Raw genomic sequence first — 20,374 nt, forward strand, 5'->3', positions numbered from 1 at the left:
AAATGGGTTATCAATCAACCCAAATAATCATATCAAAACATTTACTCTTCCTCCTAATAAACACTAGGGAGGGAAATATCCTAATTACTCAAATAAGGGTTTTCTTTAAGAAACACAGTCTAAATGTTAAAAGCTAGAAGCGATCTTGAAGATAACCTAGTTTTTTTAAGCCACTGGGAAACTGACAAAATCCAGGGAAGATATTCATGACTTAAGTAAAAAATGTCTGCCTCACTCCATCTCCACCTAGGATGTCAACCTGCCATCATATAATGACAATTTGAAACCTCAATTCTGTTTGTATTTTACCAAAAAAATTACAAATACAATTTTGTTAGTATTTTATAGCTACAGCAATAAAATATACTCCATGCAATGTTATTTAATGTTTTATCTTTAAAGTTTAGGATTATGACAAATCCCGGTTAGGATAAATAAAAGTATCCCTGGGAATCCACAGTCTTCTCATAAAAAATTAAAAGTGGCTGTTCTATTTCTATCATAAAAAGTATTAGTAATCATTGCTCTAGTCCAAATCATTTGGGAAAACAAGCCCAGCAAGGTTACATAACTGGCCTGAGGCCATATAACTAGTTAGTGGCAAAACTATGGCCAGAATTTTGGTATACTCATGCTTTCCAGTCAGGCAGGGGACTCAATCAGATTTCAATTAATAAAAGAAAAACAATTACTATATGTTTCAATTCAAAAATCCCCATCAAAGTGGCTGGCTGCATTCCAATTCCTTCAGTGTTACACTCAAAATCCTTCTGGTGGACTATCTTTCTCTTTAATGTAAAGAAAACAGAACCTTAATGGAGGCACCTCAGGCATCACCAGGTGAATGGAAGGCGAATGCAGCTAAGAGTGTGGACTGGCTATTCAAAAGCCATTCACAACCCCAATATCTTTTGCCTTAACTACAGAGGCTGGAAGAGTAAAACACTCAATCCCAGGCCTCCCCGGCAGCTAGGAGTAGACATACGACAAAATTACAAAAATGAGAATATATACAGAAGTCACTAGAGAGGCATTTCTTTCCAAATAAAAACATTAATCCTGTTAGAAGGTCTTGACCCTTGTGCTCTCTTCCTGCGAGGAATGTGGGTATGCTTCTCAGGGATATAAGGCCATCTTGCTTCTATGGGGACAAAAGCCACATGCTGAGCCAGTGGCTCCCTGATGACACAGAAGAGTCATGACACCAGCCCTGGACTGTCCACCCTTGGGCTTTCTACTGAGTGAAGTTTAAGACTATGCAGTTGGTTTTCTGGTTACTTGCAGCTAAATACAATCCTAACTCTTATAGGAAATAAATCTGGCTTTTCCTCTTCAATCCATTTTGTCCCAAAGTGGTTGGTTGTCCATCAGGCTTAGTCTTATCTAAGTAAATTTGGTAAACAAAGATTTAGTCACCTTCATCCTTACCCCATGTTGTGCTACCATCTCACTTTCTTAAAAGGTCAGTAAAAGACATCAAGGTATATCTCTTCTCCAAGAATAAATGAAAAATTTTAGCTTATAGTAGGTTTGTTTCCCCGTACCATATGGCAGAGCCAAGGCTGCCTTGGAAAGCAGAAGAGAGAGAACTGGTATCTCTCCTTATACACCACTTAACCTCAATCCTGGAAAGCATCTAGAAATTCAGCAACAGAAAGAAAAAAGAAAACCAGAAATTAATGCATGCCACATTCTCATCCTCTACTAGGGAAAGAACACAAACACGAGGCCTTAATTAGAGAAGATCGTATAAAAACCATTCACTCAGCAGAATACCTTTTCCTTCCCTTGAGCATCATGCTGGAGATCTTATACCTCATGTTCCATTTAATTTGAGCAATACAGTAATCTCAAGGAAGGCTTATGAACAAAAGTAGGTTGTTTTCCATTCTTCCAATGTCCTTTCTGATAAAGTTGGCTGTGGCAGCTTAATAAGGTGTATCAATTGCTAAGGTTAAATGGCATTTTCCAAAGGGATGGAAGAAAACAGGTAACACTGATGAGAAGCTAAGCATTCTATAAATTTCATGCCAAAAAATTAAATAAAGAAAAGAATATATCTCTGTAGGTGAACAGCAACATGCTTTGGCAAATTTTTGGGATTCAAGTTTATAAAATCCAGACAAACCATTAGCTATTCTGGACCAACAGACTAGACCTTTTTTAAAAAACTTGAACCTTTTTCTGAAAAGCGGAGAATTCCCAAACCAAGCAATCACTCAATAAATAGCTCTATAGCTGACAATGACCCTAACGGTTTAGATAGAATCTAACAGTACAATGGGATACAGTATTCTATAATATACTCTGAATCCAAGAGAAATTTCTTAATCTGAGTCTTTAGGGTTGCACTAAGAAACTCAAAAAGTGAATTCTGCACATGGGGGGCAGAAGTCAAACAAGTGATAACATTAAGGAAATGAAGAGTAATATTTACAGATATAAACTGACAATCAACTAATCTTAGCAAAGCAATATTCAAAGGATAAAAGCACTGGAAAAAAAGCAATGAGTTTAAATAGACCTTTACATCAGAATAGTTTCCGACAATTTAGAATCTAATCTGTAGAACCAGAAATGCCTTAGTCATCTAGATTGACTTTATGTGAATAGGAATTTCCCCTCTCACTTTGAAATAAATGCAACTCCAGCTTAGGCTAGAGCATTTACAAATTACTTAAGCAATACATTTTTAAAACAGAGCTACTATAATTTACAGCAAGAAACTGATCTCCATGTTAGTTACTCAAATGTACTAAGTTAAAGATACCAGAAAAAAAAATTATCAAACTAAAGAATAAAGTTATTCCCTTCAAAAATTTCACTACATTGTCAGTGACATGTTAGATAATCTCCTAGAATGGAGTAAGGATATAATAAACAGCATCACCCTACCTAGCACATTTCCTGGAGGTACCTCCTCTAGATATTCCAGTTCTCTTCCCATCAGAAGATACAGGTTTTCCAGAGCACAGTATGCCATGTGGGGGACTTGGGGGAGGCCATCTGGTGGAGCTGAGAAGCCTAATGGTACCTGGGCAAAGAAAAATGATTGAAGACAAGTTAGGAGGCATTTGGAAGCATTAATTGATATTTGTAAAGTTATTTCTATTCATCAGTAAGATATGGTATAGCACCATTTCATGTAAACCTGAAATATGAACATTTGAAATGGTGTGATAAAATATGTCTCACTTTATGAATAAAATTTGAAATACTGAAACTGCTCAAATACTAAAAAATTGTCTAGATTCTCATTTAATCATAAGCTTTATGGCTAAGTAACATAAATTCTGTTGTGACCTGGTATTGTCACTTTAGCTGATCCCCACAGCCTCTGGTTATTTACGTGAACCATGTCATACACCAGTTCTGTTGACTACTGTGCTATTATTTGAACACCCATTATTACTATTACCCTTTAAAGTTGTTTTACTCTTATTATAATGTTCTTCAAGTATTCAACAAGGGCTGGTGCTAGTGCCAAGTAACACATAAAAATAACTTTGGAAGAGTAGTTAGATATGATAAAAATGCCAAAAAAAAAAAAAAAGGCCAAACTGCTATTATATGCTATATTGTTCATATGGAAGAGCATGCTGTGATATATTAGGAACACTAATGAGAGGACAGAGTACATTTACAGCAAAAATATACAAGTACAAGTACATTAGATTTATTAGCTCCCCATATATCATATTTATTCTTATGGAAATATTGTCTCAAATGATTCAAATTTTGCATTGTGTGAAGTCTTCAGAAATATATCCACCATATAAATGCAAGTATCCAGAAAGCATTTCAATTAACCAACCAACCTATCTTTGGTGCTCTTAGGCCTGGGGTGCTGCCCTAATGCTATGAAGAGAAAAAATGGCTGAGATACAACATAAACAAAGATGATTAACATCACAAGCATAGGGTGACCAACAAAAAGGTAGTATAGGCAAGTAAATTCATAAAGGTTCAGAGGATGGAGAGGCCCCTGTGCTAGGGTAGACTCTAGAAACTTCATGAAAATGATGACCTTTCAGGCACATGTTACATCTAAATGTGTTCTGATACAATGACAACTCTCAAAGTAGCTCTAACGATGGGCTGGAGAGATAGAAAAATTTTAAGAACTGAATAGAAAGAAATGGAATTATCTACACAATATGACCATCCACTTAAAACAAGCTACAGATAAATTATAATTAGTAAGACAGCTTAGCAAGGTGGCAAAAATGCAAGATCAATATACAAAAGTTAATTACACTTCTATAATTAGGAATAGAAAATGTATAAATAGAATAAATAGCAATAAATAGAAAATATGTATATTTAAAACGATTTTTAGAATAGCAACAAAATCTAACAAAAGTGATCAAAACGCTTTATAAATAAAACTATAAAACTTCATGAAAAACATTTAAAATGACCTAAATAAATAGATAAATAAACCTAATACATTCATGGATGGAAAGATGCTGTATTATAAAATGTTGATTCATGCCAAATAGGTGTATGGACAAAAAGTAATTCCAATCGAAGCCTCAACAGGGCTTTTCATAGAAGCTGACAAGCTGACCATAAACTTGATATATAGGAGCAAATACGAACAAATAAGACACTAACAAAGAAAAACACGGTAAAGGGATTTGGTCTTTTTGATGTTAAAACATTGAAAAATGAAGACAGCACTGAATAGAGACAGAGACAACCAGAAAAAATAAAATTAGTCCAGAAACAGATCTATGTACATAGGTAATAATCTGATTTCTGACAGAGTGGACAAAGCAAATTAGCGGATAAAGATGGACTATTCAATAATGTTGGAACAGCTGGACATTTAAATGAGGAAAAAATGAACCTGGATGCCTTCTTCGCAAACACTGAATTAAATATTTAAACATGAAAGGTAAAATATTAAACTTTAGAAGAAAACATAAGTTTTGTGACTTCAATATAGACTTGGTTTCAATTTTCTTAAGATACGAAAAGCAAAATCCATAAAATAATGATAATTCGAGTACATTTACATTAATAACTTCTGCCTATTAAAAGGTACCAAATGGAAAGTAAAAACAAGTTCTACACTGGAGAAGAAATTTGCAAAATTCAAAACTGACAAGGAATTAGTATCCAGAATATACAAAGGACATCTGAAAAGCAGTATTTAAAACAATAAAGTACCATAATAGAAAAACAGGGAAATGACTCCAAGAACTATTAATATCTTCACACAAGAACACAAGACTGACCAATAAACACATTAAAAGAGTAATAAAGAAAATGTAAACTAAAACTGCAAAATACCATATCATACCCATCAGACTGGCACAAATCAAAAGCCTAACAAAACCAAAATTTGGTGAGCATGTGGAACAACTGTAACTGTTAAACACTCCTATTGGGAGTGTAAATCACAACTACTTTGGACAATAAATTGGAATTAACTTGTTAAGCAAGAGATTACCAAGGCAACTCCACTATAGGTATATTCCCTAGAATTTCTTGTAAAAGTGCATAAGGAGATATATACAAAAATAATCAAGGTAGCATTGCTTAGATTTGAAAAAAAAAAAAAACGAAAACAGCAAATATATAGTGACCAAAAAACTGTATAAATAAAATGTACATTTAAGTAAAGGAATCCTATGTCACACTGAACAATAAATGAGCTACGGGAGTAGACATTAACATAGATTAATCTCACAAAGTTAAAAAAAAAAAAAAAGGCAAGTTGTAGAATAACTACAATGAAATTCCATTTATACAAAGTTTCAAAAACATATAATGTGACAACATTCTTTAGAAATACGTACACAGGTTGTAAAACTATAAAGAAAAGCAAGAGAAGGATGTGGCAGACAGACTAAACGTGCCCCCTCTCATGATGCCTGCTTCCCAGTGTTCACATCTTTGTTTAGAAACCTCCTTCCCGAGTGTGAGTGGGACCTGTGACTTGCTGCTTCTAACAAACAGAATATGGCAAAAGTGATGAGATGTCACACTGTGATTCTATACCATCATACAGGTCTCTGTCTTGCTAGGAGACTCCTTCGACTCTCTTATATGGCTTGATGAAGTAAGCCTCCAAGTTAGGAAGGTCCATATGACAAGAAACTGTAGGTGGCCTCCAGCAGCTGAGGGCAGCCAAAGGCCAGAAAAAATCTGGGACTCTTAGTACTACAGGTGCAAATATATGAATTCTGTCAACAACCTTTAGTGAGCTTGGAAGCAGGTTCTTCATCAGTCAGTCCTCCAGATGATAACGCACCCTGGCCAACATTCTGATTGTGGCTTTGTGAGACGCTAAGGAGAAGATGCGGCTAAGCCATGTCTGGTTTTCTAACCCACAGAAACTGTGAGATGACAAAATGTGTAATGTTTCAAGCTGCTACATTTGTTGTAATCTGTAATATGCAGTAACAGAAAACTAACACAAAGGATGAACGCAAATTCTGGGTAGGGGTTACTTTGAAGGTAGGTCCGAAATATTTCAGGTGTTTTTTTAAGCAGTTGGAATTAGGTTTTATGTTGCTCTGATTACTGAAATAAGAAGCCATTTGAGCTGTCAAAGTATTGTATCATTCCTGCTTAAGACATGAGACACATAAGCAACTGATTTCAACCTGTAGCAAAGACACATTATGCAGAGATAAACTGGATTGTTCATGGAATCTGTAATGCCAAATAAATCAGTGTTTCACTAAATAACAATTTCTTGCTCATTTACCTTCACAAAAAAGAAAAAAATTAACTGATACTTGACCCTTACTGATAAACAGCAAACTATCAATTATATCCAAGCCAAGATAATCATAGATGAGTTTTCATATATATTATATCACTTTCAGACTCCCATAAAATATAACCCTATACACACCAAGTGCTGTGATCTTTCTTGCTAAATTAGAACATGCCATAGCTCAACAAGGACTGCTTCACTGCCACGCAGCACTGCACTCTCCAAGGATTAAACTGCTAAAACTCATGGAATAAGCATTCAAGGCAAAGAAAAACTGATGGCAGAGACTTACTTCAACTGCTGCCTCCTTCTCTCTCACTTGTAGCCAAGTACCACAGCTTCCCTGGTTTATCTACAGACAGGCTGCTTCCTGCACAGAGAGGAGCATGTGTTTTTGTGCTCATGACGCTCCACGGTGCCAGCTGACAATTTCCTGGCTTACTGCTTTGTGCTGATCCAGACTGGCTACTTGGACCTCTGGCACTGTCTTCATCCTATGACTTCTATTATGTAATTATGATATAATTACAATGTATATATCTTGCTCACTTCCAAAAATGTTCTGAGACATCTCTAGCCTGTGATCTCTGTTTTGCCCCTTGGCTCAGGCATGTTTAGCTGCTGCCTGTTCACCTACTTACAGAGCCTCCTGTCCAGACTCAGGGTCTGTGTGCCACGCAACTCCTGCCTATCCCCTGCTCACTGCCCACACCTTTGGCCTGAGCCAGCTAGTTTTTGGATCTTCCTATTTCTCAAAGATCAGCCATTGCCCTGGCTCCAGCATGACATCTGCTCTTATCAGTTCTTTTCTCTAACCACAAGGTGACTCTTGCCTAGAAGAGAAAAGCCTTATAATTAAATAAGGCCTGAAAATTTGGCCCACGTATTGATTTGGTTTCCTAAATGCTACTAATTGAGACATATATGACAAACGTTATCAAAGCAACACAAAAGGAGATACACAGTCACTCAACTGTGCCTTTCCAGAGACAAGCTAAATCTATCAATAAGATAATCACCAGTCCCAACAAAATGTGAAAAGATATCAGACCCTCGAGAAACAATATATAAATATTTTACTTTCAATCCTTACCCTTCGTAAAAACTCAAGAGGACTGTATTTGGGCCCCAAGACAAAAATTTTCTTTCCTCTTCGAGCCACACCACTGAACACCCGAGCAAATGCAATAAAAGACTCTTGGTTGTTTTCTTCCTGGAGCACAGGTTTAGGGGTCATACTTTCCACCTGTTGCTCATCACCTGACAGAAACAAAAAGATAATTAGTGCCAAGAATGCCCTCTTAATTCAAGAACTGTCTGGAAACACAGAAGGAGGAGTGAATATGATATCTTTGGTCAAGTTTCAGAAAAAAAAAGAAAACAAAACAAAACACCAAGAATGGAAAGAATATTGATAAAAACTATGATTAAAGCTTAAAAAGCTCAAGAACTAAAAGATGAGTGTCCCAAGTTAAGCAAAAAGGCAAACACTTTGCAACAGAGCCTACTTAGGAAAGCTATACCTCTTGGCTCCTCTCCTTTTGGACATGTTTCAAGGGCACTCCCATCTTGGGTGGGCTCCAAGGGTGCCTGTCCCTGCGCTGCTGCAAGCTTCTCTGCATGCCTTTGTCTTGCACGCTCACGTCTCTGAGCAATTTCTTCCTGAGTGAGAGGCCTACAGGATATCACAAATATGTTGTCATCTCTCAGTTTATCCAAGTAGGGAAACAGCAAGTATTGACGTGGCTGGGTAAGATGAAGATTGGTCTCAGCTCCATTCCAGGCAGTTTTCTCCAAGTCCTCTCCCTGTCTTTAGCAATAGGAGAGGGCCTATCAGCCTCTCTCTAATAATGCTGTGTCCCAACTATTCTGAACTTATGAACTGACATGCAAGAGCCCAAGCCCCCATCTGGAGCAATGTACTATAGTATGGAACCTTTCTCAGATACCTATATTCCTTCTGGAAACGGCAAAGAACAGCAAGAAGGAAGGGAAAGAGTGACAGATATTAGGGTTTGGAACAACCCTGGCAGGGAAACAAGCATAAGGCCTCAATAACTGGGGTTCAAGAGGAAGGGTTCAAGGTCAGGATGAGTACTGGCAATTCACCAGGAATAGAAGGTCAAACTGAAATATCAGCCACTGTGTTAGACCTAAGAAGTACCATCACAGAAAAGGCAGTGCGTGGGTGCGTATGTGTGGTTTTCCCTGGAGGTGAGAATGAGAAGGGGTGGGGGAGGTAATTAAGTTCTTTTTCCTAAAGAACTACCCTCATGTCTGTGAGGACACAGAGAAGGTATTTAGAGTTTTAATACTAAAAAGGTGTTGACAAAAGGGGAGCACTAAGTCAAATACAAATTCTGTTTGGGAGTTTGGGTTTGGAAGGTAGAAACCAGGCAGGTAGACTGTTTCCTAGGACTTGGCTCCCTTCCCATGTAGGGGTCCTTATGAACCTATTTGTATGCTCAACCCCAACACATGAACAAGACCAAACCCAGTCCTAAGGCTGATAGAATAACAGCATCTTTCGCCCTGTACTCCGGGAAATGAGCATCAAAGCACTCAGGCTAGTCCTCTGGTCCTAACTTTATGCTCCAGCTGTGGAAGCTGGACAACTCTTCCTGGTCCCAACACTTTGTGCCTCTCTTCTGTGTTGTCCATCACCTTTAATATTACGATTCCTGCTTTATTTCCCAATCTCAGACTTCACACCTAACTGATAACCTTCATCCCCACCTTGCCATACCATATTCCCCTCCTCTCTCTGTAAGCACTGGAAGCCATGCAGGTAGCCATTTTGCCTACTTGTCTTCCACATGGCCACAGACCCTTAGGGCTCCTGATGCAAAGTGGTTTAACTCCTTCTACCTTTCTATTTCATGTAAGCTAACCTGGAAGGGCACTGCTTAAATCATTGACTGTCCACTGCTATATTCTTCAGATATCTGCCTGCTAGACAAGACTTCTCTAGTCCTAGTATCCAGGACTAGACACTACTTCTGCCTTCCTTAGCACCTGTCCCTCAAAATCAATGAGTTTAGTTCCAAGAGTAGGCCCTTCCACTCACACCCACTCTGCTGCAGGTCACTGGGCTGTGCAATAGAATACAAAAATATGAGAAACAATCCTTGAGCCTGGATTGGTCAGGTGTCTCGTTAGGCAATCAAAATTGCTGGCACTAGGGGGCCACACTACCACTGCAAGAGACAAGCTCCTCATTATAGGAAGCTCTAAATGTCAGGACTTTCAAATACAGAATGAACTCTGCTTCCTCACAATTTCTAGCCATGGCCACAGTTCTCTCCTCCGGAGCAACATCTAACAAACCTACTTCCCTCCCCTTTCCTTTGAATCACCAGCATTCATGCCTTCCCCGCCTCCCTTCTTTTCCCCAGGCTGAACACTCTAGCTGCTCCTTCAACCAATCCTTTGACAACTTTCCTTGTTTCTAGACTTTTGCTAAAAACTCATATGAATATCTGAAAAGTGTGAATTAAAATATTAATGCAGAACACATTTTTATTATTAAAGTAGGAAGGAAAAAATACCAGAGGTACCTGCTAGCATCTAAAGAGAAATGGTCTCTTCCAACAGGTTTATCACGATGATCCAGAGACTGTCAATCACTTTACATATATTATAGCACATAATTTATCAAAACAATTAAATGAAGTAGATATCATATTCCTATTTTACATATAAGGGAGACTTTGAAAACTTAAGTAACTCGACCCAAAGTCACACAGATATTAAATGGAGGAGCCATAATTCAAATCCAGATCTGTATCGCTCTAAAGTCTATGCTCATTATCACCAGGTTATGTCTTTCCTTCAAGAGGAATTAAAGATAAAACTGTCATCTTATGTAAATGTGATTTCACTTTAGTTTTAGTGAAAAAAGAAGTGTATTTGTTCATCTTGCAGATTAAATCCTCATCTGCCTAAGTTCATGAAGTGATCTGGAATAATCAGCATGTACAGTCATTAAGTAAGCATCAACTGTATAGATGCTTGCTGTCTGTCTATGTATCTATCCATCCATCCAGTTAACAACTACTGTGTGCCATGCACTGCTGTGGGCACTGGGAATGATGGTGGAGGGGAACAAAGCAGATAGTAATCAGCAAGGATGTGTAAAAAGTACCCACTGTGTATCCAGCATTTGCTGAGAACAAAGAAATTTAATTACAAGAAAATGGGGCCCTACTAGTGAGGAAACAGCTATGAGTATTAAGTTATTCAGGCTATAGTTCAACTAACTATGGATGTTACTTCTTGAAAGGGCAATAGTTACTAATACTGAGATGAAGGAGACCAGAGGTGAGAATGTTGATCGAAGATTCAAATGTCAGGTTGGAAGGTGAATTTGAAGAAGCAAAGAAAAGAGGCAAGAACACAAGAACAAAGGAGAAAGTCCTATAACAGTCCCACACTTCACTTACAACCACAGCGGCACTGTTGAGCAGTGAGTAAAGGTCAGTGTCTTCATTAAGTCAGGGAAAAAATTTTTTAGGCTTTGTGGGTGCCGAATCCCGTTTCCTGCCTTACTTTTCTCCCTGGCACATATCACTAATACATTGTACTCTATACTAAAGGGAAATAATACTCTGCTATTCCTGGCTTGTATGTCTAATACAATGGAGATGAAAATGCTATCAAACCAACTTCCAATGGTACATTTTCCCAAATTTAAAAAATAAAACTTAAATGAAAAAAAAAATCAGCTAGAAGATGGAAAAAAACAAAGTAATGGTGATGACCTTGCCCAGGTATACCTGAAAACACTATATTATTACATAACAATTGTTGAACCTGATATACTGGTTAAAAACCAATGACAAAAATAAAATCAGTAAAAAAACTTCATGGAATAGAATGGATTGCACTATCAGAAATATACTAAAATTCGAAAACCATATGATGAATTATTAAGAAAAATGCTTAAAGAAAATGTAATTAATAGTAGAGGCATAATAATACTATTATTCATCAGCAAGAAATGAAGGATGGGTAGAGCCAGGAATTTTAAATGATATAAATACATGTATTTCAAATCTTAACAGCAAGTTTTCCAATTCTCTGATATTCCCTATGATTCTACCAGAATCTCTCAGATACTCCCAATGGCCAAAAAACATCCAATATCCTAAAATTGTTACTATAAGAAATTGTTACTACATGTAGCACTGAAATATTATCTGGGAGTAGCCTAGATACATAATTAGACATTCATTCGTTCCATTATTCACTCATTTACTTACTCAGTTAGCCACTCATTCACCCACTCACTGACCTGTTATTCCCCCATTCGGATATTCACTCATTCATTCTTCATCTAATCACCCATCTATTCCTTTACTTATCCCCAGGGCAAAAATTATTGAATACATCTATGTCCAAATCACTAGGGAAGTACTAAAAAACAACACATAACCTTTCTCCTGAAGGACAAACAGAATTTTGTCAGAGGAAAAGAAGCCTTCTCAGATGGAGGAACAGCACAAGTAAAGATATGACATTTGTTCAGACACTAGTATATTAGAGAAACAGAAATAAAAATCTAGTCAAAACATGGTTTGGGGTCAGGTCACGGTGGGTCTGAAGTGCCACTAAGACAGGTCAAGTTTATTTCACAGGCTGATGATCTGACCTTCAGTCACTCACATATCATTTTCATGATCTCTGCTATATCCGCATATGATTTATTTAATACTTATTTAAATGCACAAACACTTTTAACTCAATAAAACTTTAAAATTTCATCATGGTAAAGGCTTTATCACTTGACATACAGAGGCAATACACACAAATACACATTAAAATAAATATAACAACTAATTAAATTAAAACTTGTTTCCCTAAGTACCACTGAAATCATCACCAACTTTACACTTGAATCAAAACTGCTCAAGGCAGGGAAAATCACTAAGGGTTTTTGAGCAAGAAACATATCTTCATAGCTGAGTCTTATAAACATCACTCTAAAGAAAGAATGGCAAGTGGATCAGTGGAACTAAAGATGGGGCAGGAGAACCAGCTAGGAGGTTGCTGCAACAATATCCACAAGAGATGATCAGAATCTAAACTAGTGGGGAAAGCAGCAGAGACAGAAGGAGGGGAACACACATAAAAAACAGGAAATGCAGAAGAGACAGATTCCCCAAGACTCTGGAACTTGAGAAATATCCCTCTCCTACACCCACCACACCCGTGCACACATAATACACGCAGGGAAGCAGAGATCCTCATACATTCATAATTACTGAGGTAGAATTAGATGAGACAAGGCAGGCTTAGATTAGAACTCGCCTGACATGTTCAATAAAAGTTAACTGTTGCTACTACTACTAACACCACTCTTCAAACTTACATCACTTCAATTCAATATCCCAGAGCTGATTTCAACAGCTTTCTCCTACAGAGGTATCACAAAAGGATATACTACTGTACAAATTGTATGTTACCCTGGGGGTTGGCTTGATATGAATTCTGGGTTGAGGAGGAAAAGCATTATCCGTGTCCCCCCTACCCACAGCCCAACTGCATCCCACCAAACATGCACCATATTCCTAGCCCAGCCCAACTTTCCCCTTTCCCTTACCTTGGCTTATTCTGAGGCAAGGCCTTAGCATCAACCGCAAACATTTTGGAAACAAATATAATAACTGGAGCAGTGTCCTCACTTCCACATTTCATAAAAGCTAAACAAATAGGAAGTAAAAATGTCACTATTTTTCCCATTATTAAAAAAAAAAAACAGATTTTTCTGGAAAACAATTAAAATGTTTAGAACATGGCATCATCGAAATACACCTGAAGTCTATAACTTTTTCCAACTATGATAAAAATTTTAATTAGAAAGGGGTAAGATTGCTAGGAAAGAATAGCGGAGCAAGAGCAAACAGAGTTGGCAGAAATAAGGAAAGAAAAGCAAGCAAATTTGACGGGGTGAGGGATCTCATATGAAAGCTAAAGCTATGCAATGAGGTTAACCACCTACCATAAGCACTAATACATTTTTCACTGTATCAAGTATAGAAAATAGAATTGAGGAATGTTACCAAAGGCCAACAATCAACAAGGTAGCTTGTTAACAAGATATATAAAAATCAATAGCTTTCCCAATCCCCCACAATAACAAGTTAGAAAATAAAATGGACAAAAATACTGTATTATATTAACAAATTCTTAAAAATAAATTAAGATTCAATACTATTAAGATACCAATTCTCCCTAAATACACAAATTTTAATGCAATTTCATATTAACATATGAACATTTTCCTTAACCTATACTGGAGATAAAAAAAACATTGATTAATGAATTTTTTAAAAACAATTCCATCACCTCATGTTAAAATAATTTGTATACAAAGAATTCAACAGTAAAATATAAACAAGAAAAAAGAAAACCACAGGAAGTAAGAATCAAACATGTATCAGAAGTCTTGCCAGTGGAAGCTTTGAATGAGGAACAAAATGACATGCCCTGATTTATATCTTAAGAGGATCACTCTGTTTTGTCTGCAATAGTTGAGAAAACACTAACAGGAATCAAGAGCAGAAGCAGGGATACTAGTTGTTTTGTTGTTGTTGTTGCTGTTTGTTTGTTTGTTTGCTTTTTCAGATGGAGTCTCATTCTGTCGCCCAGGCTGGAGTGCAGTGGCGTTATCTCGGCTCACTGCAACCTCTGCCTCCCAGGTTCAAGCGATTCTCCTGCCTCAGCCTCCTGAGTAGCAGGGACTACAAGCGTGTACCACCACGCCCAGTTAATTTTTGTATTTTTAGTAGAGATGGGGTTTCACCATGTTGGCCAGGAAGTGAAAACAATGGGAAATAGTTGAATTCTGTATTTCAAAGGAAGAATAAACAGGATTTGCTGATGGACTGGATGTTGGAGTGTGAGATAAATATAAGGGCCATAGATGACTCCAAGGTTTTTGGACTGAGTAAATGAAAAGATTGAGGTCCCCCTAACAGAGATGGGAATGACTAGGTGAGCAGGCTTGGGGATAAGATAAAAAGCCCAGTTTGGGATATGTTCAGTTGAGATGCTTCTTAGACAACACAGTGTAGAGGGAGTTCTAGATATCAGTCCAGAGTCCAGAAAACAGACATGCTCTGAAGACACATAACTGTGGGAATTATGAGTATGTAGCTGTCATTTAAAGTCTTGAGATTGGGTGCAATTATCAAAAGAGGGACTACAGGTAAAATAGATGAGGATCAAAGACTTGAACCTTGCTTGAGGCACCCCAAAGTTAAAAAGCCAGGGAGATGAGGAGGAATCACAAAAAGAGATTATTAAGGATAAGCAGCCAGGGAGACACGAAGAAAAGCAGAAGCAAGGGAATGGAAGCAATGGAAGCCTAGAAGTCAAGGGAAGAAAGTGTTTCAAGGAGGAGTGATCAACTGCGTCAAATGCTAGTGACAGATCTAGTCCTATGAAGACTGAAAACTGGCCATTAGATTTAATGAACCAAAAGTCAGTAGGGATGCCAAGAATAACAGTGTAGTGGTTTGGGGGCAGGGTTACAAAACCAATAGAACTGGAAGAAAAGAATTATAGATAAGAAAATACATAGAGGCAAATTTCATGGAACCTACAAAGCCCAGAATGGGAGCTTCTTTTCTCATGAGGAGCATGTGTACAGGAAGTCGCTGGTCTCAGCCTACTGGCTGAGCAAAATGGCTGTAACAAGAAAACCTTTGGGGTGAGGGTGGGAGGCAAAACTGGTGAAATGGTCATCTGTGAAACTGTTCATCTGTGGAAGTGGACATTTGGCAAATTGGCCATTTAGCAAACTAGCATTCAGCGAACTGGTCTAGAGCAGCCTGGATAGAGGACAGTCAACGACATGGTATATTCCAACAGGTCCATCTTTCCTCACCTGCTTTCAGTGCTTGAGTTTCTGGTGGAAGAGAGTCAAAAGTTTGTGATCCTGTGCACATCAGTCTCTCCACTCTCTCGGCTGTAATATCAAGGGGACTAGGAAGTTTCTGACACACCATAGCTGAAGTCTGTTGTTAAGGACTCAAAACCTTGAGCCAGTGCCTCCCACCAAGGTGAAGATTCACTGTATGCACTAAATATTGAGGTAACAAAGTCTGTCCATACAGAAAATGCCTGTGCTATAAGGCAACACTGCTTTATGCATCATATCTCAAAACATGCATACAATTTCAGGGAGTTCACAAACTCCTTAAAGCTCAGAAAGGATCCTCATGACAGATACTTTTAACACTGAGGCCCATGGAACAAATGAGAACAGAGCTTAGCAGGTTGGCTACCAGTGACCTTGAAATGAAACAGTTATCTAACACAAACATCTAAATCATCCACTTATATTTGAATCTTAGTGTAAACATTTTTATTTTTACAGATTACTAAACAAACAAAAAAGAATTGTCTTCCTAAAGAAGTTCACTATTAGTAATGTTAACACAAATTAGTATTAGTGGATTAATTATTAAAGTATTTAATACAGTTTCATGGTAGAACACTAAATAAGCAGAGAAGACTTATTTTGGATTGAATATTATTTCCAGAGAATTTCCTGGTTGTCATAACGCATTGTTTTTTCTTGCTTTATCAAAACTATTTCATTAAAAACCATCAGAATAAAGGATACCAAGAACAGCATGGGATATGGGTAGCCACTGATTGCAAATGGCGTTGATCTGAACTTTGGGGTCTGAATGTCGTGCCTCCCGGGCTCCAATTTTTAATCCTAAAGAAGTCACTATTTTATCAATTTTGTCTTTGTCCCTATAGTAAACACAAGATTGGAGAGGGGAAATGTCATATGCACATATAAACAGGCAGTGGAATCCAACATTATTTGGCATATTTTTACCCTAATGTGTTACCTTTTCAAAAAAGCTAAAAATGATTGAAGGGAATCCTGCCACCACAGAAGGGGCCTCCTCAACCTCTACTGTTACACTTTCAAGTTAATCCTTCTTTAAGATTTCCCAGGAAGTACTTCTCCACAATCTCCTCAAGCAAGCTATATCAAGTGGTAAAACAGTCTTACAAATAAGTGCTAACAAGTCATTATTCCACCTCAGGAATAACTTAGAAAGCAAATTTACTAAAGGAAACTTATACCAGAAAAGTTATTTCTCAACTTCCCCATTAATGATCCTAGCTATCAAGCACCTTTTCTACTTTAATAACTATTTTTTAAACGTTGGTTTGCATAAACAAAGACCCAATGTTTCTTTCTATCCTTTTATCTCTTCTCCTCAGCACTCTATAAAATATTGCTATTCTGTCCCTCCAACATCACCCTTTAGCTGGGTTACATACACTTCTTTAAATTTCTTCCAAGCCCTGTAATCAGCTCATCTGTAGAAGCTCTGTTCACTTTCTCAGAACATCTCAGCTTCTGAAATACGACTCATCAAACTGGAAAGTGAGACAAATCATACTGCCTAAAGATGCCTAAAAGTAAACAATGTTATAAGAGTCTTACTTTTTCAAAACAGCATCATACAAACTCCATATATTTTCCAGGATCAACTGTACAAATAAAGGTTTCTTTCCTTTGGCCTGTACAAAAGAATATACGGGCTTAAGTTCCTGAACATTTAATAGGCATTTATATATTCCTTCTTGACATGCTTTTATTATCAATAGGTTTCATTTCTACTTGAAAATATTTATTCAAAAATAAAGTAGATGAAAGTAGTTATAAGAATGCACTAAACAGCCAATAATCCACAATCAATAATAATCCACTGTTCTTTCCTCTGGGAACCATAGACTCAGACTTTACAAGTGATATGACCATTCGTGGGTCATGTTACCATGGCTGCCATGAAACAAATACACACAGCACACAAGCCAAGAGCTAAAACACTCTGCATATGCGGGCTCTTTCCATGCACTTCAGTCTAAAATTACCTTAGAAGAAACATAAAGCATTCTTAAACATATTTCTAAACGTTCACAAGGATAGGAAAATTTTGAAAACCCAAGAAACCCCATCATTTCTCTTACCAAACTATGCAAAAAGTTAATAGCAAGAGCACCTTGTGGGGTATACTCTCCCATACACGAGATGGGATATATTAATAAACTGATACCTCCTTTCTGAAGAACTACAGCCAACAGTATTAAGAAATTAAAAGTCATTGGCTTAGAATGCTCAGTTTTAAAAAAAAGCATAATGAAGACATAAAACTTATGCACAAAGATGTCTATTGTAACTCTACAATATCAAAACATTCGGAAAAAAACTATGTCCAATCTTAAGAGAATGATTCATAAATGATAGTGTTCTCACAAAATAAAATAACAGGGTGCTTATTGAATTATTTCATATAATCATAACTATCCTATGAGATAAGTGCTATTATCTCAATTTTACAGAAGAAATAACTGAGATAAAAGTCATAGAGCCAATAAGTGGTGGAGCCAAAATTCAAACACAGAGTCAACTCTCAAGGCATGCTCTTTCCCACTTAGCTATATTCACTCCCTTTAAAATACATTGTTTATAAAAAAGCTTTTAATGGCAAGGGAAGATGTTCATGATATGACAAAAGCAAAAGGGCAGCTACATTGTATAAACAGCATATCTCAACTGAGGGATGTATATACCTATGTAAAAAGAATGAAAGAAATTATGAACATCTACTAGCAGTGCTGGCTTCGATTTTTTTGTTTGCTGTGGCTTTATACTTGTGAGTACTTTCTCAAAAGCAATGTACCTGATTGCCAATGAGAATAAATTTATGAAATCCTGGTTTTTCCATTAAAAACATAAAGCTCCAAGAAAAGTATCCTTTGTGTGTATATGACAGCATTCCTACACCACCTCTATCTGTAGAAGGGGTTTCAGGGAGCACCCACCTCTCCCGATCTATACTGCATGATGACCAGCATGCAGTGAGATAAGGCCTCAGCTGAGACTAGAAGGACAGTGTGAACCATACAGGGATGTCTAGAAGAGACATCTCTTTATGGTGACAGAGACAAACAAATGCACGGCACAAAATGTGTGCCTTCAGGTGCCCAAGATGTAAGATTTTTGGTCTTCTGAAAAAAAAGAAAAGAAAGAAAAGAAAAGGCAGTTCTTTGCTCACTATACTTAAAAGGACTAAGAATTCTGTATGAACAATACCTGTATATGAGACTTGTAAGCCTTTCCCAATTAAATACAGTAAAAAATCCCTCATGAACTCACCTGCATAAATTAAAGCTGAATTACATTTATTAAAGATATTACAGTATAGGTTTTCATAGGGCAAGAATATGACCAACAATCAAAAGGGACATATACCACATTACCTGATCACCCTTCATGATCTTTTTAGCCTTCATATTTATATAGTAATCTCCCCACAAGGTTTTCATAAGAACTTCCTTTTTGATGCCAATTTTTTGACTGTAGATTCTGGCGAAGGGCTCAATTCTGAAAGAAGACCAAATGTTCATGTTTTTAATAACAACGATTAGCATAGCTAATATTTGAACATTTCTGTGACAGGTACTGTGCAAATTTCTTTAAACGTGTATTACTAAACTTAATCCACTATCCTACAAAATTTCCCCATTTTACAGAAAAGGGTAATGAAGCAGAGATATCACACAGGGAAGAAGTGAGGTGGGGATTTAAATCCAAGCAGTCTGGCTCCAAAGCCCATGTTCAGGTCTACACTAATATGAATTGTACTACATGCTATAGCTTTCTTTCTTAATTCTGCACGTGTAAAACAAGATAAAATTAGGGACAAGAAAATGCAAGCTCCAGCTGCCTGTCACAACTATGCCAACAATAAAATTTTATTTCAGCTACTCACTGCTGTAAGTGATAGTTGCTCACAAATGAAAGAAACTCTTGAGCCACAACCTGCCAAAACAAGATTTTTATTATCCTAGATTAATGGTAAACATACACACACTGACTTAACTCACATCAACCCACAGAGAAACCACTTACCACCGTGGTCTCCAGTCACAGGAAGACAGTCAATCAACAACTAAGGGTCCTATATATAGCATCTGCATTGTCTGGATAAAGGACCTAAGAAATACATTTTCTTTAGAGAACAATCTAGTTTAAGGTTTGAGATTAGAATTTTCAAAGTACCAGCATCTTAAAAGATGCCTGCTCAGGAAAAAAAAAAAAAAAGGATATCCCCAGTTTTTTTCCACACCATACTGAAAGCCCAACCTAAGTAATCACACAAGAAAAGGAAATAAAAGGTATACTGATTAGAAAAGAAGAAATAAAACTATCTTTGTTCGCACGTGACTCTTTAATCACTCCTCCACAAATGAAGACAAGGTGAAAGGCTGACATCCACTGATAGAGTTCGTATGCCTCAAAAAGAAAGCAGGCTCTGCCTTGCTGCCTACTCTGTGGATCCCTAAAAAGAGTCAGGCCTTCTCCTGGCTTCCTGTGTTTCAGCACACCCAGAACGGTGCACAGAGCCTTACTACCAGATGTTAAGTCAGGATACCCTTATCTCTGCGGCTTTTCATTTATCAACACCCAGTATTGCTAGGCAGGCTGCAACCTGCCATACAGATTTGCAAATCCAATTCAGGACCTACAGGCAGGTCCAAGATCTACACGTGGAAGGAAACAATAGGAGGCAACCACTGTGGACTGACTTCCCTGGCATTCTC

General features: G+C 37.4%; 1 protein-coding gene across 1 annotated transcript in view; it reads right to left on the minus strand.

Moving 5' to 3' along the window:
- EFL1 (elongation factor like GTPase 1) overlaps nucleotides 1–20,374 on the minus strand; it is a 131,817-nt gene that overhangs the window by 80,939 nt on the left and 30,504 nt on the right. The window contains 8 exon segments of the mRNA NM_001132381.2: nucleotides 2,896–3,034; nucleotides 7,827–7,993; nucleotides 8,257–8,408; nucleotides 13,335–13,434; nucleotides 15,624–15,746; nucleotides 16,365–16,501; nucleotides 17,211–17,287; nucleotides 19,031–19,154. Coding sequence (NP_001125853.2) covers nucleotides 2,896–3,034; nucleotides 7,827–7,993; nucleotides 8,257–8,408; nucleotides 13,335–13,434; nucleotides 15,624–15,746; nucleotides 16,365–16,501; nucleotides 17,211–17,287; nucleotides 19,031–19,154 — 1,019 coding nt within the window.

The sequence above is a fragment of the Pongo abelii genome, chromosome 16, assembly GCF_028885655.2.
Source record: "Pongo abelii isolate AG06213 chromosome 16, NHGRI_mPonAbe1-v2.0_pri, whole genome shotgun sequence".
Lineage (NCBI taxonomy): Eukaryota > Metazoa > Chordata > Mammalia > Primates > Hominidae > Pongo > Pongo abelii.